This window comes from Mauremys reevesii, linkage group 19, assembly GCF_016161935.1.
Source record: "Mauremys reevesii isolate NIE-2019 linkage group 19, ASM1616193v1, whole genome shotgun sequence".
Taxonomy (NCBI): Eukaryota; Metazoa; Chordata; order Testudines; family Geoemydidae; genus Mauremys; species Mauremys reevesii.
The window spans coordinates 7,597,352-7,620,142 of record NC_052641.1 but is presented as its reverse complement, the minus strand read 5'-3'; the positions used below and the strand labels follow the sequence as shown (position 1 = coordinate 7,620,142).

At 48.7% G+C, this 22,791-nt stretch overlaps 1 protein-coding gene across 2 annotated transcripts in view; it reads right to left on the bottom strand.

The window, feature by feature from the left end:
• The window catches only part of ARRDC1 (arrestin domain containing 1), a 70,495-nt gene extending 50,162 nt beyond the window's left edge, over positions 1-20,333 (bottom strand). For both annotated transcript variants that reach the window (XM_039506747.1, XM_039506748.1), the window contains exon 1: positions 20,142-20,333. In XM_039506747.1, coding sequence (XP_039362681.1) covers positions 20,142-20,259 — 118 coding nt within the window. In that variant the 5' untranslated portion in view covers positions 20,260-20,333. The remainder of the gene's footprint in view (positions 1-20,141) is intronic.
• Positions 20,334-22,791: the final 2,458 nt, after the last annotated feature.

Genomic DNA, 22,791 nt, shown 5'->3' with positions numbered 1-22,791 from the left:
AGTCTCCATCTGAGCAGCCGGGGAAAGGCATGCATTTAAAATTTGCCTTTTCAGCCTGAAACCACCACACACTGGCAGAGCAGAGGGGAGTCAGAGTCAGACTAAACATTATTTGGATCATTTTGGGGACCAACCTGTTTTTGGGGTGGGCTGACTCATGATTTTTAATCTCTTGAGACACAGTATTGTCCATCTGTAGCACAACAGAAGTTCCACTGGATCGTTACCTAGTGATGGATGGGAAGGTGAATAGTCATGTCCTGGGCACAGAAGTTGCCTCTCTCACTGCTATGGCTCTATGCCAACTGGGGGGTGCTAATCCCAGTGGCAGTGCTGTACTGGAGGGGAGTCCATGGGTGTAGAGGTTCCAAACGTTCGGCCTGGGTGTACTTCCCAGGGAGAGGAAGGATGTGGGTAATTTCCTCATCATGCTATCCAATTTCAGCTATTTGAGTCACATTTACAACAAGCAAACAAAAGCTGCCTGTAAGGTGACACCAGCAGCCCCATATTTCTGCACTTTCCTGTTCCACTGGGTGGACTTGATATTCAAATAGTAAGAGCTCCAGGGTTCAACAGAAAAGAAAGACACCCAATCCCCCCACACGTACATAGAGCAAAATCCAGAGGTACCCTGCACTTGCAGAACAGCCACACCTACAAGATAGGCAGTGGTATCTGCATGCATCCAGTGATGCCCCACGTTATGCGTCACAGTAAGAGAATCAAGTGATGGTGAGACGAAGGCAGACAGATTGTTTACCCTCAATACATGGCTAGATGTGGCCAGAGTCAGCAGAGGAGCCTGAGCACATCCGCCTCCCCTCCAGGTGATGTAGGAGAGCGGCCAAGTTCTGTTCAGAGCTCCAATTGCTTTTCTCTGTTGATTCAGTGTTGTGGTGTCTACCCTCAGGGAAGCTCCATTTCCATTGTAGGTGGGGGAAAAGCAAGGACAGACACATGTGAATGAGAAGCTGTGTACAGCACGCTCCCCTGCAGGAGAAGACAGCAGAGTAGCAAGCAAGAGACAGCGGGCTAAGATCTCTTCTACTTCCCGGAGTGCTAACAAGATGTCACGAATGTTCACAGAATGTCACCTGCTGCCCTGCATGAGGAGTGAATACAAGGCTCAGCAGGAAGTTCGGCAACAAAATAAAATGCAGAAGGTCACAATCCCTCCCCCCACCCCAACTACGCTGAATCACCTCAGAGGCAGGTCTTCCTCCTACAGCCACTTCTTTGTGAATGAGGATCCCCATGACAACGGGGCAAGGCATCCGGAGACCAGGACTCTGTTCCTAGCTCTGCCACTACTAGTGGTGTGACCTTGGGCAAGTCACTTCCCTGCTGTGTCTTGTTTCTCTGCCCACTCTCTGCTTGATTTTTAAGCTCTTCAGGTTAGCAAGCAGCTCTCAGTAGGTCTACACAGCACCTAACAAACAGGGGCCCCCAATTCTGATTGGAGCCAGGGTGCCATTTAGGGAGAGCAGGAAGGTAGTTCTCCCCCCACCCCAAGTTTCATACCACATTTGAGTGAAGTTTGCAGTAGGAGGGAAGACGCTGCCCCCCACCATGGAGCTGCGGCTGGCTGCACTGCTAGGGACCAGGAACCTGCCTCCTGATCTGCTGCACAGAGCTGGGTGGAGGCTGATGTCGGGAGTGGCCTCCCTTATGTACCTGGGTGGGCAGAGTGCACCCCTTGCTCCAGCCCTTGCCCTGCCAAGATGCCTGGAAGAAACCGCACCTACCCACCCACTCCTTGTGCCCTGAGCTACCCCCTCTTCTGGCACACAGCACTACCCCCTGCCTGCTGCCTCACTGGTTTGCAAACTTTGAGTGTCATCGTCCCCCCGTCCCCCCAACCCCCTCCCAGACAGGCTGGGTGGCCTGCTGAGGTGAGTCAGGGGATGGAGGTGGTGCTCTCACTAGGCCCCAGCATATGGAGCTGGCCCGAGAAGTTGAACTATTTCTCCCCCCCTCCAGTATAGGGTTTTCAGGTGCCTAAGTAGCCCCCGGGATCAGTTAAAGTTACCCCCTCCCCCTGAAAATCTGAAATAGCACCCTGGCTGGAGCCTCTAATACAACCAACCCCTCGCACGGGTGGGGGAGACTGGAGTTTGCAGGGACCCCCTTTAGGGGATTTCAGACAAGGTTCAGGTCACTATTCTGGAGGGTTGGGGCAGGGAAGCAGCTACAGTGCCACTACCAAGGTTAAATTGGAGCCGTTGTGGCAAAGGGATGGGGAGTGGCCGTGGGTTGGTGGGATGGAGGGGAAGGGGCAGCATGTTTAATAACAGGTTTCAGAGCCAGTAGCAGTTAGGTTAGAAAAGAAAAAGAACAAGAACTTAAGCCAAAGAAAGACAAAAAAATTTATAGATGAGAGCTTGCGTGAGCTACAGCTCACTTCTTCGGATGCATATGTAGCTGTAGCTCACGAAAGCTCATGCTACAATAAATTTGTTAGTCTTTAAGGTGCCACAAGTACTCCTGTTCTTTTCATGTTTAATAAGTAAGTATGTTCTATCCGCATTGCTCTCAGTGCAGCATTATCCAAGTAAACGCTGGAGCCTGTCTACATACAGTGGGTCTGTAAAGTTTATCCAGAGTGCCCAGAACTCGGGATGGATGCTCTTTAAACAGGGTTGCTTAAATTGCCTGAGCTACAGGGTGCTGGCCTCTCCAGCCATCGTGTCATGTTAAACATGGACCATGCTCCCTCCCTATCACAACTGTCCCAGGAGTTAGAGAGGGGCCTTTCCCTCATGACGCAGGGAGCAGGAGAAGGGCATTTTTCTCAGTCTGAGTGAGCTGCCCCTCAATTCTAAGATCCAGCAGGGAACAGCAAGTGCTCTGGGAAACTAGAGATTCAGCTTTGAGACATGGAGATTTATCTGATCAGCCAATTTTAACTTTGAGGGAGGATGAGAACTGGGCCCCCATTAGAGGATAGAATCAGCCAAGCACCATGTTTTAATTAGATTCTCCATGTGCACACACACACACACACACACACACACGAGACCGGTACTGCCTCCTCACATATCTGCAGCCAGAGACAGGCTTTCAGAAGAGTCAGTCAATAGCTGAAGGCACCAAAAATAGCAATAGCCAAGCCCTCCCGAAAGAGAAAGGAGATAATTATCCTGAGCACCCATGCCCCGATCCATGAATAAAGTGGGAGGAAGCCCTCCATAACCAACACAATGTTGGCAATAGCAACAGTACATCCGGGTCCCATATGCACTAAGACTGGGCCTTATAGCAAAGGGGGGTTGTCAGTAAGTTGATCCTTCCTCACTCCAGTTCCAGTAGGGTAATAAGAGCAAATTTAGTGCTAGTATAAGATAGCACAGGCTGTTTTCAGACCCCAAGCACCATTATAGCCAATGTGACCTACTGGCTTGGGAGACATGAGAGGAGAGTTCTTTGCCCAGCTTGGCACAAGTAATATTGCCTCTGGTGACCCTTTCCATCCTTGGCTTGCCTAGCAAGACTGAGCTCTGCAGGGGGGCAGGGTCTGATCTCACTTGGATCCTCAACTCTTGTGCAGTACATCTACCAATGTGATATATGCCATCATGTGCCAGCAATGCCCCTCTGCCATGTACACTGGCCAAACCGGACAGTCTATGCAAAAGAATAAATGGACACAAATCAGAGGTCAAGAATTATAACATTCAAAAACCAGTTGGAGAACACTTCAGCCTCCCTGGACACTCAATTACAGACCTAAAAGTCGCAATTCTCCAACAACCACCCACCACCACCACCCCACCAAAAAAACACTTCAACGAGAAACTGCAGAATTGGAATTAATTTGCAAACTGGACACCATTAAGTTAGGCTTGAAGAAAGACTGGGAGTGGATGGATCATTACACAAAGTAAAAACTATTTCCCCATGCTATTTTCCCCCTACTGTTACTCACACCTTCTTGTTAACTGTTGGAAATGGGCCATCCTGATTATCATACAAAAGTTTCCCCTCCTGCTGGTAATAGTCCACCTTAATTGATTAGTCTCATTATAATTGGTAAGGCAACACCCATTTTCTCATGTTCTCTCTGCGTCTGTCTCCCTACTGTATTTTCCACTGTGTGCATCCGATGAAGTGGGTTTTAGCCCATGAAAGCTTATGCCCAAATAAATTTGTTAGTCTCCAAGGTGCCACAAATACTCCTCGTTCTTTTTACAAATAATTAAGACATTGTCCCTGTCTACACTAGCAGCTGAAGAACCACATTTAGCACCAGTTGATAGGATTGAAGTGGGATGATCGAATGATCGTTCAGTAACATGTCATCCATCATTGCCAGCAATGGGTCAATTATCTAGCATGGCCAAATCACAACAGGGACTTGTCACACACACCCTTCTGCACCACCTCTCAAGAGTGAGCATCAGTGAGCAGAGCTGGCTTCAGAAAAATAAGGCCACATCGATTTGCCGAAGCGGAGGCATGAGATTCTGTATTCCAAGACATGCAGCACATTATAAAAATGCCACAAAGGTCTCAGCAAGTTGCTGTAACAAGCAGCATGTGTGTCAATACATCAGCAGCTTGAAGAATTCATCTCAGAGACAGAAGTCAAAGCTCATGTGTGCTTGAAGTTCTTGCCGGCCTGGTTGGGTGTATGGTAGGCCCCAGCATTGTAGGGAGGGGACATAGATGGTTGGAATTTAATTGAGGACTCTGGGTGTCCATCTACCAGCTGTAAGACAAGACAAGACTTTGGGAAGCTGGAAAGTTTGTGAAGAACTACAAAAATCTTTAGGTAAAAAAATGTTACTTTTAGTCTCTGCTCAACGTGTAGAAGAAAATTAAAATGGAGTACATCTCAAAAAGGTCAATGAAAACTTCATTGGTAGCAGAACAAAAAGGGAGTAACTTTCAAAGGTGAAAAGCACCTTAAGTTCCCACAGATTTAAAAAAATTTCAACCCCTTCATGTCTGAGGAGCAAGGAAAATTGATTGGAGAAAGGGCTGGGAAGTGTCAACAGAAGAGCTAGCAACCTTAGTTTAAATACTTTGCATAAATTGCTAAAGTTGGGGAAAGACACTCCTAATTAACCAGCTACTAATTAATTTTTAGCTGTCCCCACCCTCTGGGGCTGTCCTATCAATTCTTGTACATTTACACACACAAACAATAGAGCAAGTCATCCGAGCAAGGTGAAAGAGGAAAGGGTAAGCTAGATACCTGTAGTAGGAGGTGCTTAGGCAGTATTTTGGTTTTGCAAAAGCAAGAGTGGTTTGGATCCAGATTCTAATTTAGCCTACCCTTCATTTGCAAGGGGGGGTGGGATCATTCCCCCACTTAAAAGCATGCTCTGGGAACAAAATACAAAATAGGGCGGAAATGCTTAAGACTGTCAGGGGTCCATGGGGTAATCAGGCCCCTAGCATGGCTGTTGGTAATATAGAAGGGGATTCAGATTCTACAGGTCTGGAATAGATGCTTGTCACCCACACTGATGACAGCATTAAAAAGGGTGGGAGAACGTGACTTCTTGTGGTAACTGAACTTTGATCATTGTGACCAGAGGGACAGCACACTTCCCAGGAGCTGGATGTGTGTCAGATGTGATCACATGAATCATGGTTGAAATAGTTCTCTAGTCAGAGAAGTGATAAAAGACAAAAACACCCTATCACCTGTTCACAAAGCTATCACTCCCTAACAGACTTGTCCCCATCCTCAGAGGAAACCTGCACAACAACATTTTCAAAAGTTGAGCCGGGGGGGGGGGGGGGATCTTAAATTCAGAACTCTGCTGGATACCAAAAATCATGGACTGAACAGAGACCCTGGATTTATGGCTTATTACAACCGTCTGTAACCCACTAACCCCCCCTTTTTGGTCCTATGACTGCAGAGGTGTTACCAGGCCACTCTACCTTGAACAGTCCTTTAGCTGAGGTGCTCTGAGCTGCTTTCCCAGACCTGAAGGAGACCGTGTAGCTCAAAGCCTGTCTCTCTCACCAACAAGAGTCGGTCCAATAAAATATATGACCTCACCTACCTTCTCTCTATTCAGGGTCAAACAGAGTTTATAGTCCAATGACACAGGGCTGCCCCGGGGGGGGGGGAGCAACTGGGGCAATTTGCCCCAGGGCCCCCCCCACAAGAATATAGTATTGCAACTTGTTTTTAATGGAAGGGGCCCCCAAAATTGCTTTGCCCCAGGCCTCCTGAATCCTCAAGGCTGGCCCTGCAATGACAACATTAAGTTGTGGCTCTGACCTGGGCTACTTTCACCCCCGATTGGTCTTGTCACTTCTGCTCAGACCAGTTATGCTCTCTGCTCCCATTGTTTGGATTACTACACCTCCTCGGAAGAGCCACAAAGGGTGATGTTGTAACACAACCTGTGTTCAGAGCACAAAGACAGTCCGGTGCTAGAGAGGTATAAGATTTCCAAGAGCCAGATAAGTATAGTCTAGCTAAGGGATGATCAAGCCGGGGATAGCAATCCTTAATTAGATGAAGGATGAAGAGGCAGATTAGCCTGGGTGAAGGCCAAGGGTCCTACATTAATAGGAGTTAAAGAGGGAAAAGGTAGGCTGGATATCAAGAGTGATGGGAGAGAAATGCAAATCTGAAATGCTCACGCCACATTGCTTGTGCGAGTTGGAAGTGCACAGAACAAGGCACTGGAAAAATATAGTTTAGAGAACAATTGTGTATTGTAAGGAGAAGGATAGACCAAGCCCTAGAGGTTCCTTTTCCGCTTGATGTTGAGGAAAACCTTATGGTCAGCCAAGAGGCCACCGCAAGTATCAGCACACACCGAAAAGCCATCGTATGTAGTGGAGCTACTGGGCACTTAAGCTGCCGGAGAACAATGCTTGATTAGCCCAAGATGGAGAACAGACATCGTACATTTTCCTGCCATTTATATTACAGCAGCAAATCCTAGGAAGACACTGCATAATTCTAGTGTGACAACTTTAGAGTTCCTCTTTAACCAATATCCTGGGTATTGATCTTCAGGGGTGGGGAAAAAAAGCCTATGTAGTTTTGTACACGAGGACCGGGAGGTAGACCCTGTACGGAGACACAGGCCATCACAAGAATGGCTGGGATCAAAATCCAGCTGAAAAATTCATGAGTCTAGAACAGCTATTACTCCAGCATGTGACTAAACTATTCAGTGACCTTCTGGGGTTAAGGATTCACTTGTTATCTGAAGGTAGATAAAGTCAGACGGGAATGCAATGCTGACCAGTGTTCTCAACGCCTCTCATACCACAGCTACCAATATGCTCAGGCATGAAACACACTGTTCATTAGAGCCAGAGTCCCTCACTGAGTTCAGCAAGGAGTTCTGCCCCATGAGGCATGGCCCAACAGGACATTCAAGGTAGGACAGCAGCTGCAAGACAGAATGTGCTTGTTTTGCAAAAGGGTTGTGTTGGGCACAGAATGTTTCCTTCCCTACTACTCTACAATAACCCCCAACCACGATCAAATCCATCTCACACCCACCCACCCCATCCCCCACTCAGCAAGAGAAGCAGCTGTAAATGCCACGGTTTTCCCTCTGCTTAGGTAGCTGACTAGGGTGACCAGATGTCCTGATTTTATAGGGACAGTCCTGATATTTGGGGCTGTCTTATGTAGTCCCCTATTACCCCCCCCCCACACACACACACACTCTCTGTCCTGATTTTTCACACTTGCTGTCTGGTCACCCTACAGCTGACCAGATTTCTGACGACAGCCATGCATACATGGATCGACAGACATTCGAGCACACGGCTACCAGAAACACACACTGCAGTCAGAGTACTGTAGTTTGCAGGGACCAAAGCCAGGGGAGGCGGGAGAGAGAGAGAGACCAATTCTAAAGATAGGAACCCTCCTCTGAGGAGCATCTTATGCCCATCTCACCACACTTCCCTCTAGGAATCCCACCACCCTGGGTGAAGATTACTCTGACGCAGAGAGCCAACACAAGACCTACACACCAATGGTCCAGTGCCACTTTGAGGGGATAAGTAGGATTTTGCATAGACTTGGTGCTAGACCTCTGGATGGGTGCAACATTCAGCCCTGGGTATGTTGCATCATGCCTTGGGAAACAAGGGAGGTGCTCAAACCTCCACAGACTGCTTAAGAGAATCAGCTGAAAGCTGCTTCTTGAAAGGGACTAGGGAAGACAGTTACTCTTAGAAGCCCACCAGTTAACATGGAACAAACTGGACTAGCTAGTGGTTGGCTACAACAAATCATCATGGCCAAGGGAGTTGCATTCAGCACTAGCTCAACACTACTGCAGACACAGTCCAGCCAAAGGGTTGTAGAAAGTCCAGATCAACTGACAAATCCCTCCCTCTGCTTCCCTCCCTCTGCAGAATTGAGCTGCAGGGTCTGTATTGCTTGTGAACTCCACACAGTTTCAGTTTGTCCCACAAGGGACAGAAATAGGAGCAAGTATTCTGGCCGAGTAAATTTGGATAATACATGCAAATATTCAAATTAGGCACCGCCCTGGGGCTACAGGCAATTTGCTAGTCCAGCCCAAGGGGCTGCATCTGGGTTTGTGCAGTCTCTGCATTAGCAATATCCAGACCATCTTCCCCCGGGGTTTTACTTCAAAGGAATCCTAAAGAGCATCCCCCTGGCCACACTTTACCCTTCCTCGGCCTTTCAGCACATTGCTGCAGAAGGTTACATAGCCCATGTCCACAATGCCAAGAAGCTGGTCAGGTAGAGTTTTTATTTTCATTTGTTTTTCTGGGTAACTGCCTCCATGCTAAGCAGAAGTTTTGATTTAAGCAAATGCAGCTTTTTCCTCAAAGTGCGGTACAGATTCACCACCATTGGGCTCTAAGTACAGTTCACTTGTCCAAATCTCCCCCATGCGACACATGGGTCGATCGTCTCCAGTCTGCAAGGATTTTCTTCCATCACAGACAAATTGAACATGACAAGAGGACCTGTTCTTTCCCCATCAGGGATTTCGTCTGCATGCATCCCAGGGGAGGGGAAGAAAAAAAATCAACTGCCAAGTTCGTTATAAACAGGAGTCCGTGTGTTTAAACTTCAGTCACTTTTCCCTACTTAGACAACATGCGGTGCTATAAATAAGTGTGAGTTATCAGCACACTGGCTGCCCCAGGAGGAAGAAAAAAAATGAGTCACCTTGCACAGCTGGAACAAAACCCAACCTGAGAATGTTTACCACACCTGGTTCTTTACACATGCTGCAAGGCGGGGAGTGGAATGTGAACCAATGCATCCCACTTCGACTTTGTTTTGGTGGTTTGGAGGGGGCGGGGAAAAGAAGAAATGAGAGAAAAGTACAACCAACGTGCGCTCATAATTTACAGTTGCTTCTGGCAGATTTTTGAAGTTTCTTAGCAACAGGCATTAAGCACCTTACCTTCTGGGACACGAGTCTAGAAACTGACATCCAGCAGCTTTGTGGGAATCTCTCATTTTTAACCCCCTTCTGTTACTCCACTGGCACAGGAGCATCTGTCTTCACAACAAAGATTTCCCATCCCCCACCCCCAGACATACAAGGATTTCTGAACTCTGAAACTGTGGTTTAGTTCCAAATCCTGCTTCCGTCAAGTCTTGTGGAATGGGGAAGTTACTTTCCCCTGATAACTCTCGTTATCTCCCTTCATCTGACACAGCACAGTGGGCATGTGGGGTAATTACAGAGCCATGTGATCAGCTGCACCTTGGATTTACCCTTCTGCCTAATAATCCTGACTCCTGGAGACTTATTCCAATGCTCCAGATCCTCAGGTAGGTTCATGGGCTTTTAGGATCAACCTGCTGCACAGATGTTTCCTTTACTCTCCTCCCCCACAAAGTTACCCCAGACTGAAGTCTAGGAAGGACAATATTCCTAGAACTGGGCTTGCAAGGGAAATGGGGGGAAGAGACAGAAGGAGAATCTGTAGGGCCACTTATGGTAGCCTACCACAGTGCCAGCCTTTCCCCAGTGGGTCACTGTTCTTTTCTCAGAACGTGTGTGGGGGTAGGAGTGCAGAATCCCACCCCTGGAAAACAAGTAGGGTTGCCAACTTCCTATTTACAGAAAACCCAAACCCTAGCCCCACCCCCCCTGAGGCCACACCCCCTGCTCACTCTATCCCCCTTCCCTCCCTTGCTTGCTCGCTCTCCCCCACCTTTGCTCACTCGCTCATTTCCACCAGGCTGGGGCAGGGGTGCGAGAGGGGGTGGGTGATCCGGCCGAGTTAAGCCAGCGTATACCGACACGGCCCTTATCGCTGTCAGAGAGCTGCACAAACACCCCCACACTCCTGTGAGCCAAGGCAGTGCTGTTACTTCCTGGTTTCGGGGGAACAGAGGCACAGGGAGACCAAGAGTACATCTATACGGCAAAACATCTGCAGCAGTAATCGTCTCAGAACCCAGACCAACCAACGCAGGCTCATGCTACAGGGCTAACAGTTGTGTAGATGTTCCCGCTCGGCTCTGAAACCCAGCGGGGCGGGTACGCATGCCTCCGCCGCTAGGTCAGTTCACCCAAGTTCTGAGACCACAGGTTGCACCTTCTTGGTTTGGAAGCCACAGTACAGACATCCCCTAATGACTTGCCCACTGTCACACAGGAAGTTTGTGGCAGAGCTGTGAACTGAACCCTGGTCTCTAGAGTCTCAGGCTAGTACCCTAGTCACCGAGCCAGGCATCCTCTCATTTCAATTACCAATGGCTCATTCTGATTTAGCTTAAATCTGATCCTAAATGGACTTTAACTAGACAAAAACAGGTTGCTACACCTGAAATAAGAGAGAGTGTCCACACCACAATTTGCACTGGTTTAAATTCATACCTTAAATTATTCTGTTGCAAGTTTCACATTTAGACAAGCTTAATGACTCTTTAGGTCCTGGCAAACATTCCCCACAAGGTGCTTTAATGCCTGTCAAGTCTACAGCCTAATAAGCTGCCCTTTCAAAACATGTTATCCATGTATTGTTCTTTCCCTGTATGCACAAAGCAAATCATCCCATCCCTGTCCGGCTGCCAGGGCAAGCCAGCAATTCACTGAATGAGCGAGATCAGCAATAAGCAGTTGGAGAGGCTGAGAGACCTAGTGCTCAGACATCCTGGGAGCAGAGTCTTTTAAATCTGGCCAATACCAATGGCAATTTAAGACCGCTCAGGAGGGCCATGGGAAGAAAGCAATCAATCCTTCCCCCTCAGCATCAGCCATTGTGTGTACCACAGACATTGATTCAAAGGGGTGCGACCCCATATGGCACTGAGACTCCTGGGACCAATCAGCATTACACCCATCACCACAAAGGGTGTTGGTCACTGAACAAGCCTGCTGCCTTTGCAGCCTCATTTTAGAGAAGGCTTCAATAAAGGACAGGAAATGTACACTTCATGGGTTTATTTTTATATCCAAGTAAACAGTTCATGTCGCCCCTGATCCCCGCTGCTCTGCACTTGTAAGTGAGGACACAGGTCGCAAGACATAGGACAGTCATCCCCCTCCCCCCTTTTTTTTTTCTTTTGACAGCACCATGTAGTGTCTTTCTGGGATTTAACTAGCAACTACTACAGTCCAGGAAATTGTACACACCCAGCTCCTTCATTTATGTTCACTTTTGCATGACCTCCTTTTCCAACATACCAACTTGTACCTTCTATGCTCAGAAACTTACATGCACCTGAAACATTAGTTAACACTAGTTAACAGAGGTACAGAGGAGCAGAGATGATGGCCCATTAAACACCTGCCTGCTGTTTGGACACCTTCATAGAATATCAGGGTTGGTAGGGACCTCAGGAGGTCACCTAGTCCAACCCCCTGCTGAAAGCAGGACCAATCTCCAGACAGATTTTTACCCCAGATCCCTAAATGGCTCCCTCAAGGACTGAACTCAACCCTAGGTTTAGGCCAATGCTCAAACCACTAAGCCATCCCTCCCGCCTCAGTCCACTTCCTGGAGAAACAGGACCTGCTCTGAACTTCAGCCATGTCTACACTAGGAACACTTTACTAGTACACTATACCAGCAATGTACTCCTAGTGCGGATGCAGCTTTGCTGGTATAGCTGTACTTTTACTGGTATGGTTTAGTCTATTCCACATATCCACTAGCAAATCCAAGCTATATTGGTAATAGTACCTGACATAGCTGTTTCTACACTAGGGGCATCTGTCAGGTCAGGGAATCACACCTCCCCACACTTCTGACGGACAAAGCTGTGCCAGCAGAAGCCTGTAGAGCAGAGCCAGCCTTACAGAACATATGGAGCTGAACTTCCCTCTTCAGGCTCTATTCCCATTAGTGAGCAGGGTCTGACTTGAGTCACTGGGGCAGGGAAGATTGGGAACAAGGACATAACCTGCACCTATTCTGGCAAGGAGTTAGTGAAAGGTTGAGACAATGTATTTGTTCACCTACACAATTTAAGTGTATGACTCACTCAACGTGGACTTAAAATGCTTGTTATGGATATCAGAGAAGCCCAAGGTTTTATTCTGAGCTGAAAGTCAATTACAAATTGTCTGGAAGTGGCAATCTACAGCTAATTTATGACCCCTAAATTCTTATCAAAAGACATCCCTTCCTGCCCTGGGATACTTACAGTATCCCTCCTCTGCAGCCATCCAGCTTTCTAGAAGACTTGCACCTCCACAGGCTTTATATCAGACGGTTTCAATCAGGCCCTACAATTCGACTCATGTACATCTGACTCCAGCAGTGGTTGCATGCAGATATCCAAGGGCAGATATCCAGACACTACTATCGATCCAAGAACTAGTTACAAATATCCCCTATACCATTAGAGTAAAACCTGTCAATTTTGGTGGCAGGCCTTTACACTGCAAGTTTTAAAGACACACCCAGCAAAAGTCAAGTCACATCAGACACTGGAGTGTCACCTATTTTTAACTGTGCAAAGGAAATTCAGGATTTTGTCAGCCTGGGAAGAGCATCTTTGTGGTCAGACATCTCTGCTTTCAGATCCCAAAAAGCAAATCGGAAACGGGAGACGAGCACATGCACATACATACACACACAAGTCTGCTAACTGGAGGCAGTTAAATCTTTTGTACATTTCTTCTCTAAGCACTTTTCACTTGCACACAAAAGTAGTTAGAGAAGCCACACCAAAGAGATCATCATCTTTCACAGCAATCCAGGGCAAGAGGTCATGGAATGGCCTGACACATACACAGATTTGCATTTTAAAAAAGATTAAGACTGACCACAGTGGGGGATTGATTCTCCCCCAGTCTCAGTGAGTGCACAGCAACTTTTGAGTATCTTGCCCTCCAAATTTAATAAATAATTAAATAAAAAAAGACTTCAATACCGAGGTCTAACACCAAGAGCCCAGTTGCCACTTCTTTCCATCCATTTTCTGGACTGTTTCTTCACCCTCAGCCTCCTTCTTTCAATCATTGACCAGATCCATTCTGCACCTCTCCACCTTCACTCCAACAACCCTCCCCAAATCACACCAGTTCTCATGGAACCAACGAGAACAAGCATCACTGCCTACCAAGAAATGGTTGACCCCCCAACTCCCTGCAAAATACTTTAGATGTCTCTGTCAGAGAGGTTACAATACAATACACCAACCACCCACTTCCAAGTCTTCTCCACCACCATGGGAAAGTAACCATGAATAAACAGACTGACCCCTAGAGCAGAACATTCCCTAGATCAGGGGGACCTCAGAATCCCGATATGAACTCAGCCTCCCTCTCCATGAAAGGATATGGATTTTCAAGTGGTAGCCAACGGTAAGAAAAGTTGCTCCTTCAAGCCACTAAATCCTCTCCCCTGCTTAGCAACAGACTTATGCTGCAAAGCAACACAACTGCCCACTCTTCCTGTTTATCCCCTGGTCATGCCCCAGTGTCCCTTCAGCATATTTGGCAGCATAACAGATGCTGGCCACTAGCTCTCAGGTCTACATTCCACCTGCCCAACGATGCACCACAGATGGCTCCAGTTCTCATGTTTCCGTCAAAGAGGAATTTAACAGCAAAGCTTTGCCCACAGGTGAGGCTGGGGGAGGGGAGGGCAAAAGGAGTGCACCACAGACCAAGACATACAGCATAATCTTGAGAATAATTTACATGGCATTTCTGATCCACCAGTGAACTAACCAGAGGGGCAGAAGCCTCCTTTTTCTCCCTGTCTCAGCAGACAGACTCTGCCACAGAGCTAAGGTTCTCTCATCCCACACATAGCTGAACTGGATTCTGAAACTGGGAAGTAGGAAACAGTCAGCCTGATAGACTGACACAGAATTACACTGATGTACAGGAACATGCAGTGGTGAGTGTTAGGTCAAAGAAATACCAGGGTAGTTTGAATAGCTAGCTGGGTTTTGAATGCATGGGGGTAGGGGGCCTGGGGTGGAGGACTTAGCCACAAGTTTTCCCCCTAGCATGGGTGCAAGTTAAGTTAACTAACCCCACCATCCTTTCCTAATATAGACAAGCCAGGAGAAGAAAGATGGTCTTGGGGATTGGGCCCTGCTCTGAGCAGGGGGTTGGACTAGATGACCCCCTGAAGTCCCTTTCAACCCTGATATTCTATGGTGTTCTAGCCTTGGCATTGAATGACATGGCTTCAATTCTCAGCTCTACTATCAAGTTCCTCTGTGACCTGGATTTCTGTGCCTCAGTTTTGCTATCTATAAAATGGGGCTATTATACCTATAAGGATTAATACCCAGGGGGTAATCAGATAGCCCCATCACTGCCAGTACTTTAGTACCTGTATAAAGAGTTGGCATGTTTTAAAAAACCTAAGATGTGTGTATTTGAAATGTTAAGGTATAAAAGTCTCACTTAGAGCCATTACTATAGTAATCTGGACAGCTAAATAAGTGTGTGGGGAACGCAGGACTTTTCAGAGCTGCTTTTAGAAGCAAACTTAGTTTCTTCATTCTTGGTCTGCCACTGGTGGTGGTGTGGGAGTCAGGGCTGTTCTTTTAACAATATTTTCCAGTTTGATAGCGGAAAGCAGAACTGAAACAATCTGCTTTGCCACTGGAAATCAGAAAGTTTAAAGTTGCTGAAAGGTTTAAAAAGCCCCTCTACAGCTGAAGCAAGTGGTTAAATAAAAAAAAGTAACACACCGTTGTAGTGTTTTCCTTACAACTCTGAAGCCATCTTCCCCTGCGCTGAAGCAGAGAGTCTTCCAATTTGACTCAGTCAAGATGGCAGCTTCCTGTTCTTTAGCAGGGCAGAGAAAGTATTTATGACTTCATTGTGGGACATTCCTTAAGGGAGACCTCTGGCTAAACACATCTCTCTAGTTATGGAGTTGGCACCGAAAGGTGTGCAGATCAGAGAAATGTGTTTTGATCTGAAGGACGCAGGTGTGTTGGTATCTGAGTCCTTTTCAAAGGAGATGCTTGAGGTTTCCAATGTGTTGGGCAAGGAAGAATGACCAAGATACTCCTGTGCTGGCTGATTGTGGCATCAGACACAGCATCTGAGAGCCAGACAATGAGCCGTAACATGAAGTAGCCTCCAGTTGGTGTATTTTTGGGGGCAGAGATGGGATCTCAGACTAGGCTCCTAGACACCACCACAGCTAACTGGATGCTCCCCCGACAGCAGCCCATTGAGAAGACCCCTTCCTACAGCGGGCATACAGCAGCCTCATTGCCATTAGCCAGAGAAACCAAACAGAAGCAGCTGTAAACCTCAGGGGGCAAAACTACAACCCCCAACTCAGCTGCTTAGAGTTGAGACACTAGTTGCCACAAGTGCAATAAATAAGATATTAGCCAAGTCAGTAGGGAGGATGTATCGGAATGAATCAGACAGCCTGCATTTTGCAGGCAGCTGCCACTGGCCCTTCATGCAGGCTTCCCATTTGGACACATTCCGACTCCAGCCTGGGGATGGTATCACACCAAATCCTGCAGTCTAAAAATATACAGACTCCTGCCCTGGAGAGCAGAGCCAGACGTGCAGATTTGCAAGCGGGCTCACTCAAGTGGTCATAAGGAAACTGGGCCACCAACCGCCTCCCTCTGCAGTGCCACAGGGAGAGAGGCGATAAGGCTGCTCCACGAGCTGCTGAGTTAACCAGGACTCCTCTGCCTAGAGCAGATGCTTATGCCTAAGGCCATCCCTGCATGCAATTAAAAACAAAAAACTTGTCTAGCAGCCGTCATCAGCTAGCACTTCCCAACAGTTTCACAAAACCCCTGCTCAGGTCCCATTACAGCCCAGGGCTCACCAGCTTGTTACCAAACACTACCCAAGTACTGAAAGGCCAGGGGCTGGTGAAAGTCTTCCCATCTTTGTTGCTAAAGCTTATGCAAGACTCCAAAATTTCCTAGGCTCAAGTCCACGCAGGTTGCTACAGCAGGGCCGGGGGGCGGAGAGGAGGGACTTTTCCAAAATGAAGAAAAAGGGCTCATACCACAGATCTCGAGTGGTCAGTGAGGTTAAATAAAACTGTAACTGAAGACAAGTGAGAAAAATGAGGAGAGACACTCTCCAGAAAACCTAAATTGCCTATGGCTGCGCCACAGGCAAACAGCAGTCAGTAGCCTGGGGCAACCATAGTTACCTCACAGCTGGCCAATAATGCATCATGGCTAGTTGGACTAGCTCAACAGAATCCTGTGATACTACAGCTCTGCTCTATTACTGGGAGCAGGTTCTTGGGAAGAGAGAAGAGTCAGTCCATAGGCTTGGGGGGGGAGGGGAAGGAGAGAAGGAGGAGAGAGAAATCACGGACTACTTCATTAGAAGTCTCATGCTGAAAGAGGCAAGTAGCATTTCCTAAGGAGAATGGGTGTAAACCATCACCATCACTCTAACAAGTTCTGTACAATAGCCTTCAGAAGTGAGAATAACCGAAGCCCAATGGGAGAGGTGTTTTAAAAATCAAGACAGACACACTTGTTTCTACAGCAACTGTGCTTTCCAGACAAGGTCAACAGAACAAGGTCCTGGCCCAGAAGGACTAAATCTAAATACTTGGAAACAGTCCCAAGAATCAGAGACAGAGTCAATGAGAGCAGAAGATGGAGGAGGGAGAGACTCAGCCTTAGGGAAAGCAAAGAATAATCATTTGCATTTCTGAAGCACCAGGGCTATCAAAGCACTTTGCAAGCAATAATGAAGACAGGAAAGATGCTAATATCTATTTTACAAACAAAGGAGAAACAGGTACAGACAAAAGAGGCTCACCCTGAAATCACACAGGAAGCCTGTGGCAGAGCTGAGATAGGTGATCTTGGTTCTATCCCCAACCACCCCCATCCCATTAACCATCCCTTGTTTATATGGGGAAGCCCTGTTTATGCTAAGGAAATTCTAAGGTAACTTTCCATCACTATCAGGTCAGTTCCATGGGTGTCTGCAGGTCTAGGGTCCCCAACCCGGCTAGCACTGGTAGAGCTGAACTAGCATTAGCAATGATGAGAAGGGGTTTAATTCTTTTTAAAACAGTTTTAGAAGATTCCCCCCTAGCATAGACCGGGCCTTAGAGTTTGGAAGTTTTCAGAGGAAGATTCCAGTCTAAGTTGGGGTTTCTCAACTGGCAGAATTCCAGTGAATTAACACAACACAGGATTTGCCTACTCTGCTATGAAGAGTTTTGCAATGGTCAGATTTGCTAACAAGGAGGTGCCACAGTGCTCTCCCTCGACTACAGCCAGAGTGCCTGGCACAGCCTAGCTCCTCATAGTCCCCTTACCCTACCATCCCCACTGTCTGAGAAAGCCTCAGTGCTCCCTCTCCCAAGTCACCACAGCAGCTGTCCCCAGGCAGCAGCAGGCCTGCTTGTCAGTTTCATTAGGCACAGTCCAACTAGACTCAAGGGAAGATGCAGAAATCCCACTTTCCAACTGCACTCTGGAGCACAAGCCCTTCACCAAGGCACTGCTTCTCCCCATCACATCACAACTTGGGAGCCAAGTAGACTGAACAGTGTAAGAAATGGAAGAGTCAGAGGATCACCTGGACCCAGCTCTGCTGGGTTTTGCCTCCAAGCTACTCAGGTTGTCATCTCTTTGACCTCATGAGTGAGTCAGCACTGGAGTCAGAGCTGTGTCAGCACATGGCTGGCACTTCTGTGAACCAAGCGGTATAGGTTTTTGTTTGTTGGGGGTTTTTTTGGGGCTGAGGGGGATATTCAGGGGGTGAGAAAGAACCTTCTCTGTGCAAAGTACCTATACACAATCTCTTGGGTCCTTTACAGTCAGTCAATAATTCTATAAAAAGACAGATACACCAAGACAGTCTTCAAACAGTTCTCCCCGAGCACCATCCATATCAGAAACAGGGTCTTACCATAAATAAATCAAAATCAGTTACATTTAACAGCAGGTGTGGAGAATTCAGATTTTAGGGCAAGTATCTATGTGGCCCTCCCTCCCCAAACACACACTACAGTGACAGCTGAGTTTAACCCTTACACTTGCTTGTGTTTCAAATATCCTCCACTATGGTTTGGCCTCTAAACAGTCATACCAAGTTGGGACCAAGCACATAACACATGCTCCAACCCAGCTAAAGACTTTAGGCCTGGCTGTGGACTTTTAACTCACTTCAGTCCTATTCACACAAGCTGGGACAAACTAGATACAGGCCAGAACCCAGATATTTAACATCACACTTCTATAAGGAAGAGATTGGGGGGGGGGGGAGGGGAGGAAAATGGGTGGAAGGGCAGTTTATCCCACATTAGTTTACTGTGGGTCCCAGTGTTGAAGACAGGGTAGTGGAGTAGATGGACCCTGGAGCGGAACCCATCTGACAACTCCTATGCTCCAAACCCTGGCAATTCCCCAAACTTTATGGGGAAGTTCAGACTGCCTGTGCCAACGCCTATCTCCGGAAAGATCACAGCTGAGCTTTAGGTCAACACTCTGTGTCTGTTTCAGGGTTTCACACCGCCACCCATCACCACAGCATCTGAGCGCCTGCCGCATAAAAATCAACACTGTTGCCAGAGCCATGCCAGCAACAATGGAATCTGAGCAATTGTTAAAAAGAGGGTCTGAGCAACTGCTCCCCAAACTGGGAGTGTGGGGGGGCACACGCACACACTTACTTTGACCAGATGGATCTCACATCTGAAACAGGTAGAGGAGAAACCCACAGTTACCCTGGACAGGGAGACCGTTGCCAGACGCCAGCTAGTACCCGCTATGCTTAAACACAGCCTGTTACCAAGGCCATTCCACCCCCGCATGCACAGAGCCTGAGCAGAGCAAGTTTTGTTCCTGCTGCCCATGATCCAAGGAGGAAACTTCCCCCATCCCCACCCCCTCCTTGGCAGGGGAGGGGAGGAGGGAGAATGGAGCAGAGGATGGGGGAAGGTGGTGAAATATTAGTCACACTCCGGCTGAAGCCCACAGGAGGTAGAAATGAAACACAACGGACAATGTAATCCAAGCCCTACAATAAGGAGAGGGGCTGGAGGGTCCAAAAAGCCCCCCCCCCCCGCATAACAGAACTCTATGAAAACCAGCCTCCTGAAAAGTCACAAATAATGAAACTCCCAGTACAAAGGGATCTGTGTGGGGGGGGGTGTCCAGATGTGGCTCAACATGGTCATACTGAACTCAGCCTCTAAGTGCAGGGGCGGGGGGACAAGGGGGAGCCAGCAGGCGCGGTGGCCGGGAATCCCACAGCCCTGGGGAGCGTGGCCCTACACCCGGAAGTGCAGTGGGAGAGGAGAGCGGAATGGCACTGCGGCAGGGAAGCTCACAGCCCGAGGAGGGCGCTATTGGGGGAGAGGAGCCCAGGGGTGCGCGGGGGCGGTCCGGGTCTTCGGCGGCATTTTGGCAGTGGGGGGGGGGGGCTTCAGTGCCGCCAAAGACCCCGGGTGAGTACAAGCACTGCAGCTCCCTCGCTTTGCCCCAGGCCCCCTCAACCCTCTGGGCAGCCCTGGAGGAGCCCCGCCGCCCGGGGACCTGGCACTGCGGCGGGGAAGCTCGCAGCCCGTGGAGGGCGCTATTGGGGGAAGAGGGGCCCCGCCGCCCGGGGATGGTGCTGGGGGGGAGTGGCACTGCGGCGGGGAAGCTCGCAGCCCGAGGAGGGCGCTATTGGGGGAAGAGGGGCCCCGCCGCCCGGGGACGGTGCGGGGGGGGGGGGGGCTGGCACTGCGGTGGGGAAGCTCGCAGCCCGCCGTGCGGGGCTCACCGCGGTACGGCAGGCTCCCGGAGAGGCGCACGGTGACGGTGCCGGCCAGCGGCTCCCCGGGGCTGTAGACGACCCGGCTCTCGCCCAGGCGGATCTCGAACAGCTGCAGCTTCCCCATGGCCGGGCCCCGCTGCTGCTCCCGGCCGGGCTGCGCGGCGGCGGCTCCTGCTGCTTCCCGGGGCGGCTCTACCTGCCGCTAGTGACGCGCCGGGCCGGGCATGTCCCGCCTCTTAAAGCGCCAGCACCGCCCCCGCCCCGCCCTCCCCCGGGCCGGCAGACACCGCCCGCGGCGGGGGCGGGGGATGCCTGGGAGGTGTGGATGCCAGACGGGGTGTCCCGCACCCTGCGGCTAGAGGGGGAGGAATCCCTAGTCTGATGCCCTGGGAGCTGGAGCCAGCCGGGAAGAAAGCGTGTTTCCAAGCAGGGCTCTGTTGGGTTCAGAGTGGTAGCCCTGTTTGTATCAGCAAAAACAACCCAGTCTCTGTCCAACTGCCGCCTGTCTCAGGGAGATAAAACCAATCGCCTGCAGCGGCTGTGATCCAAATGCACCTACCCTGAATCGTAAGGAAAGGGGAAACAGGGTGGGCAGGTGCCCCTTACAGATAAATGCCCTCTGTCCTTTATTCCCTTGCAGTGCAGCCAGTCACCCTGCTAGTGGGGAGGATTATGAAGAATCCAGCCTTCCTCAGCTAGCAAGGGGTGGGCTGCACCTTGCACCAGGGTGCTCCGTCCTCAGAACCATCTACCTCCCCCCCCTCCCTCTCCTGTGTCTCCATCCTTGTTGGATGTGCTGAGCAAGTCAGTGCAGTCAAAATACCATTTATGTAGCAATGAACTGGTGTGACTTTAGTGCTAGTGAAAGGCTCCTCCTGGAGACTCAGGCCAGGGTGAGGACTGGCAGGTTGTGGACACTGGAAGAATTAACAACAAACCCTGTTTATCCACATAACAGGGATCGTATAGCCCTGTAAGCTTCCCCCCACGCTGCTCCGTTTCTCAGCTCAGACTTTTAAGAGATTCCAGTTGATATGACCCATTAGTCTGTCCTAGTCTCTCTACAATGAGCCTGCCAGTAAAGAGAGGGACAAGAACTGTCAGTCCTGATAGTAGTTCCTGTGATGAGAATGGCTATCCAGTAGAAATGGACTTGAAATTCCAATGAATTTCACCTGGCCCCCTTAGCAGCCATTAGCTGGGAAAGGGAACAGCTCTTGGTTTCCCCCAACCTGGCTGCATTCACACTGGTGATTAAGGCCTGGGCTCTGCTAGCACTTTTCTTAAAGTCTCCTGCCATTGCACTAGCATTGGTACAGTCCTGTAGTAGCAAAAGTGGGAGTGCTCTGTCCCACTAGTGATCCCATCCCTAGTGGCTTTCATCCAAGGTACTTTACCAATGCTAATAATTAAGCTTCACCACAACTCTCTGGAGTCAGTAGGCCTAGAATTATAGGGCTATAAGGGAGCAAAGGTCGTCTAGCACCAAGAGACAGGATTTGCATCTAAACCGTCCAAGACAGGTGGCTCTCCAGCCTCCTTATGAAAATGTCCAGGGAAGGAGCTCCCACCACCTCCCTAGGCGTCTCTGCCATTGTCCTTCTGTTCTTACAGTTAGGAAGTTTTTCCTGAGATTTAATCTAGATCTGCTGTGCTGTAGTTTGAACCGATTGCCGCTTGTCCTGCCCTCTGTGGCAAGAGAGAACAACTTTTCTTCATCTTTTTTAGCCTTTCAAATATCTGAAGCCTGCTGTTGGGTCCTTCCTTAAGCTCCTCTTTTCCAGACTAAAGAGTCCATCCCTCTCACCATCTTTGTCGCTCCCTCTGGATCCTTTCCAGTTTCTCTACATCCTTTCTATACATTGGTGAACAAATTTGGACACAGTACTCCAGCTGAGGCCTAACCAGTGCTGAGTAGAGCAGTACTATCGCTTCCCATGACTTGCACGCTATGCCTCTGTTAATGTAACCGAAAATTGCATTTGCATTTTTTGCAACAGCATCACATGACTGATTCATGTTGAGGTTGTGATCCACCACAACTCCCAGATTCTTCTCAGCAGTGCTGTCACCAAGCCAGCTATCCCCCATTCTGTATTTGTGCATTTGGGTTTTCTTCCTTAAGTGTAGCACCTTACATTTGTCTTTGATTAATTTCATTTTGTGGTCTATAGTCCAGTTCTCCAAGGTGTCACCCTCTGAATTTTAGTTCCGTCCTCCAAAGTATTGGCAACTCACCCAGCAAATCTGCAAACTTGATCCGGACGCTCTCTATTCCTACATTCAGGTCATTAATAAAGATGTTAAAAAACACCGGACCCAGAACACATCCCTATGGAGTCCCACTTGAGACCTCCCTCCAATCCGATATCATTATTATCCCCACTTTACACAAGGAAAACTGGCACAGAAAAGTGAAATGACATGCCCAAGGCCAAAGTTTGAATAAGTAGCAGAGCCAGGAATAGAACATAGGCACCCTATTCGCTGGTCTATCCACTAGGTATGTTCCCTATGCCGTAATACAAGTGCAAGCTGTAAATTTTATCTCTCTGTCTGGATAATGATTATTTTTCTAATATGGATGGTTATGAAACCTCAGAATTGATTCTTTTGCCAGGAGCTACAAAGATCCATGGTTGTAGTTTGCTTAGCA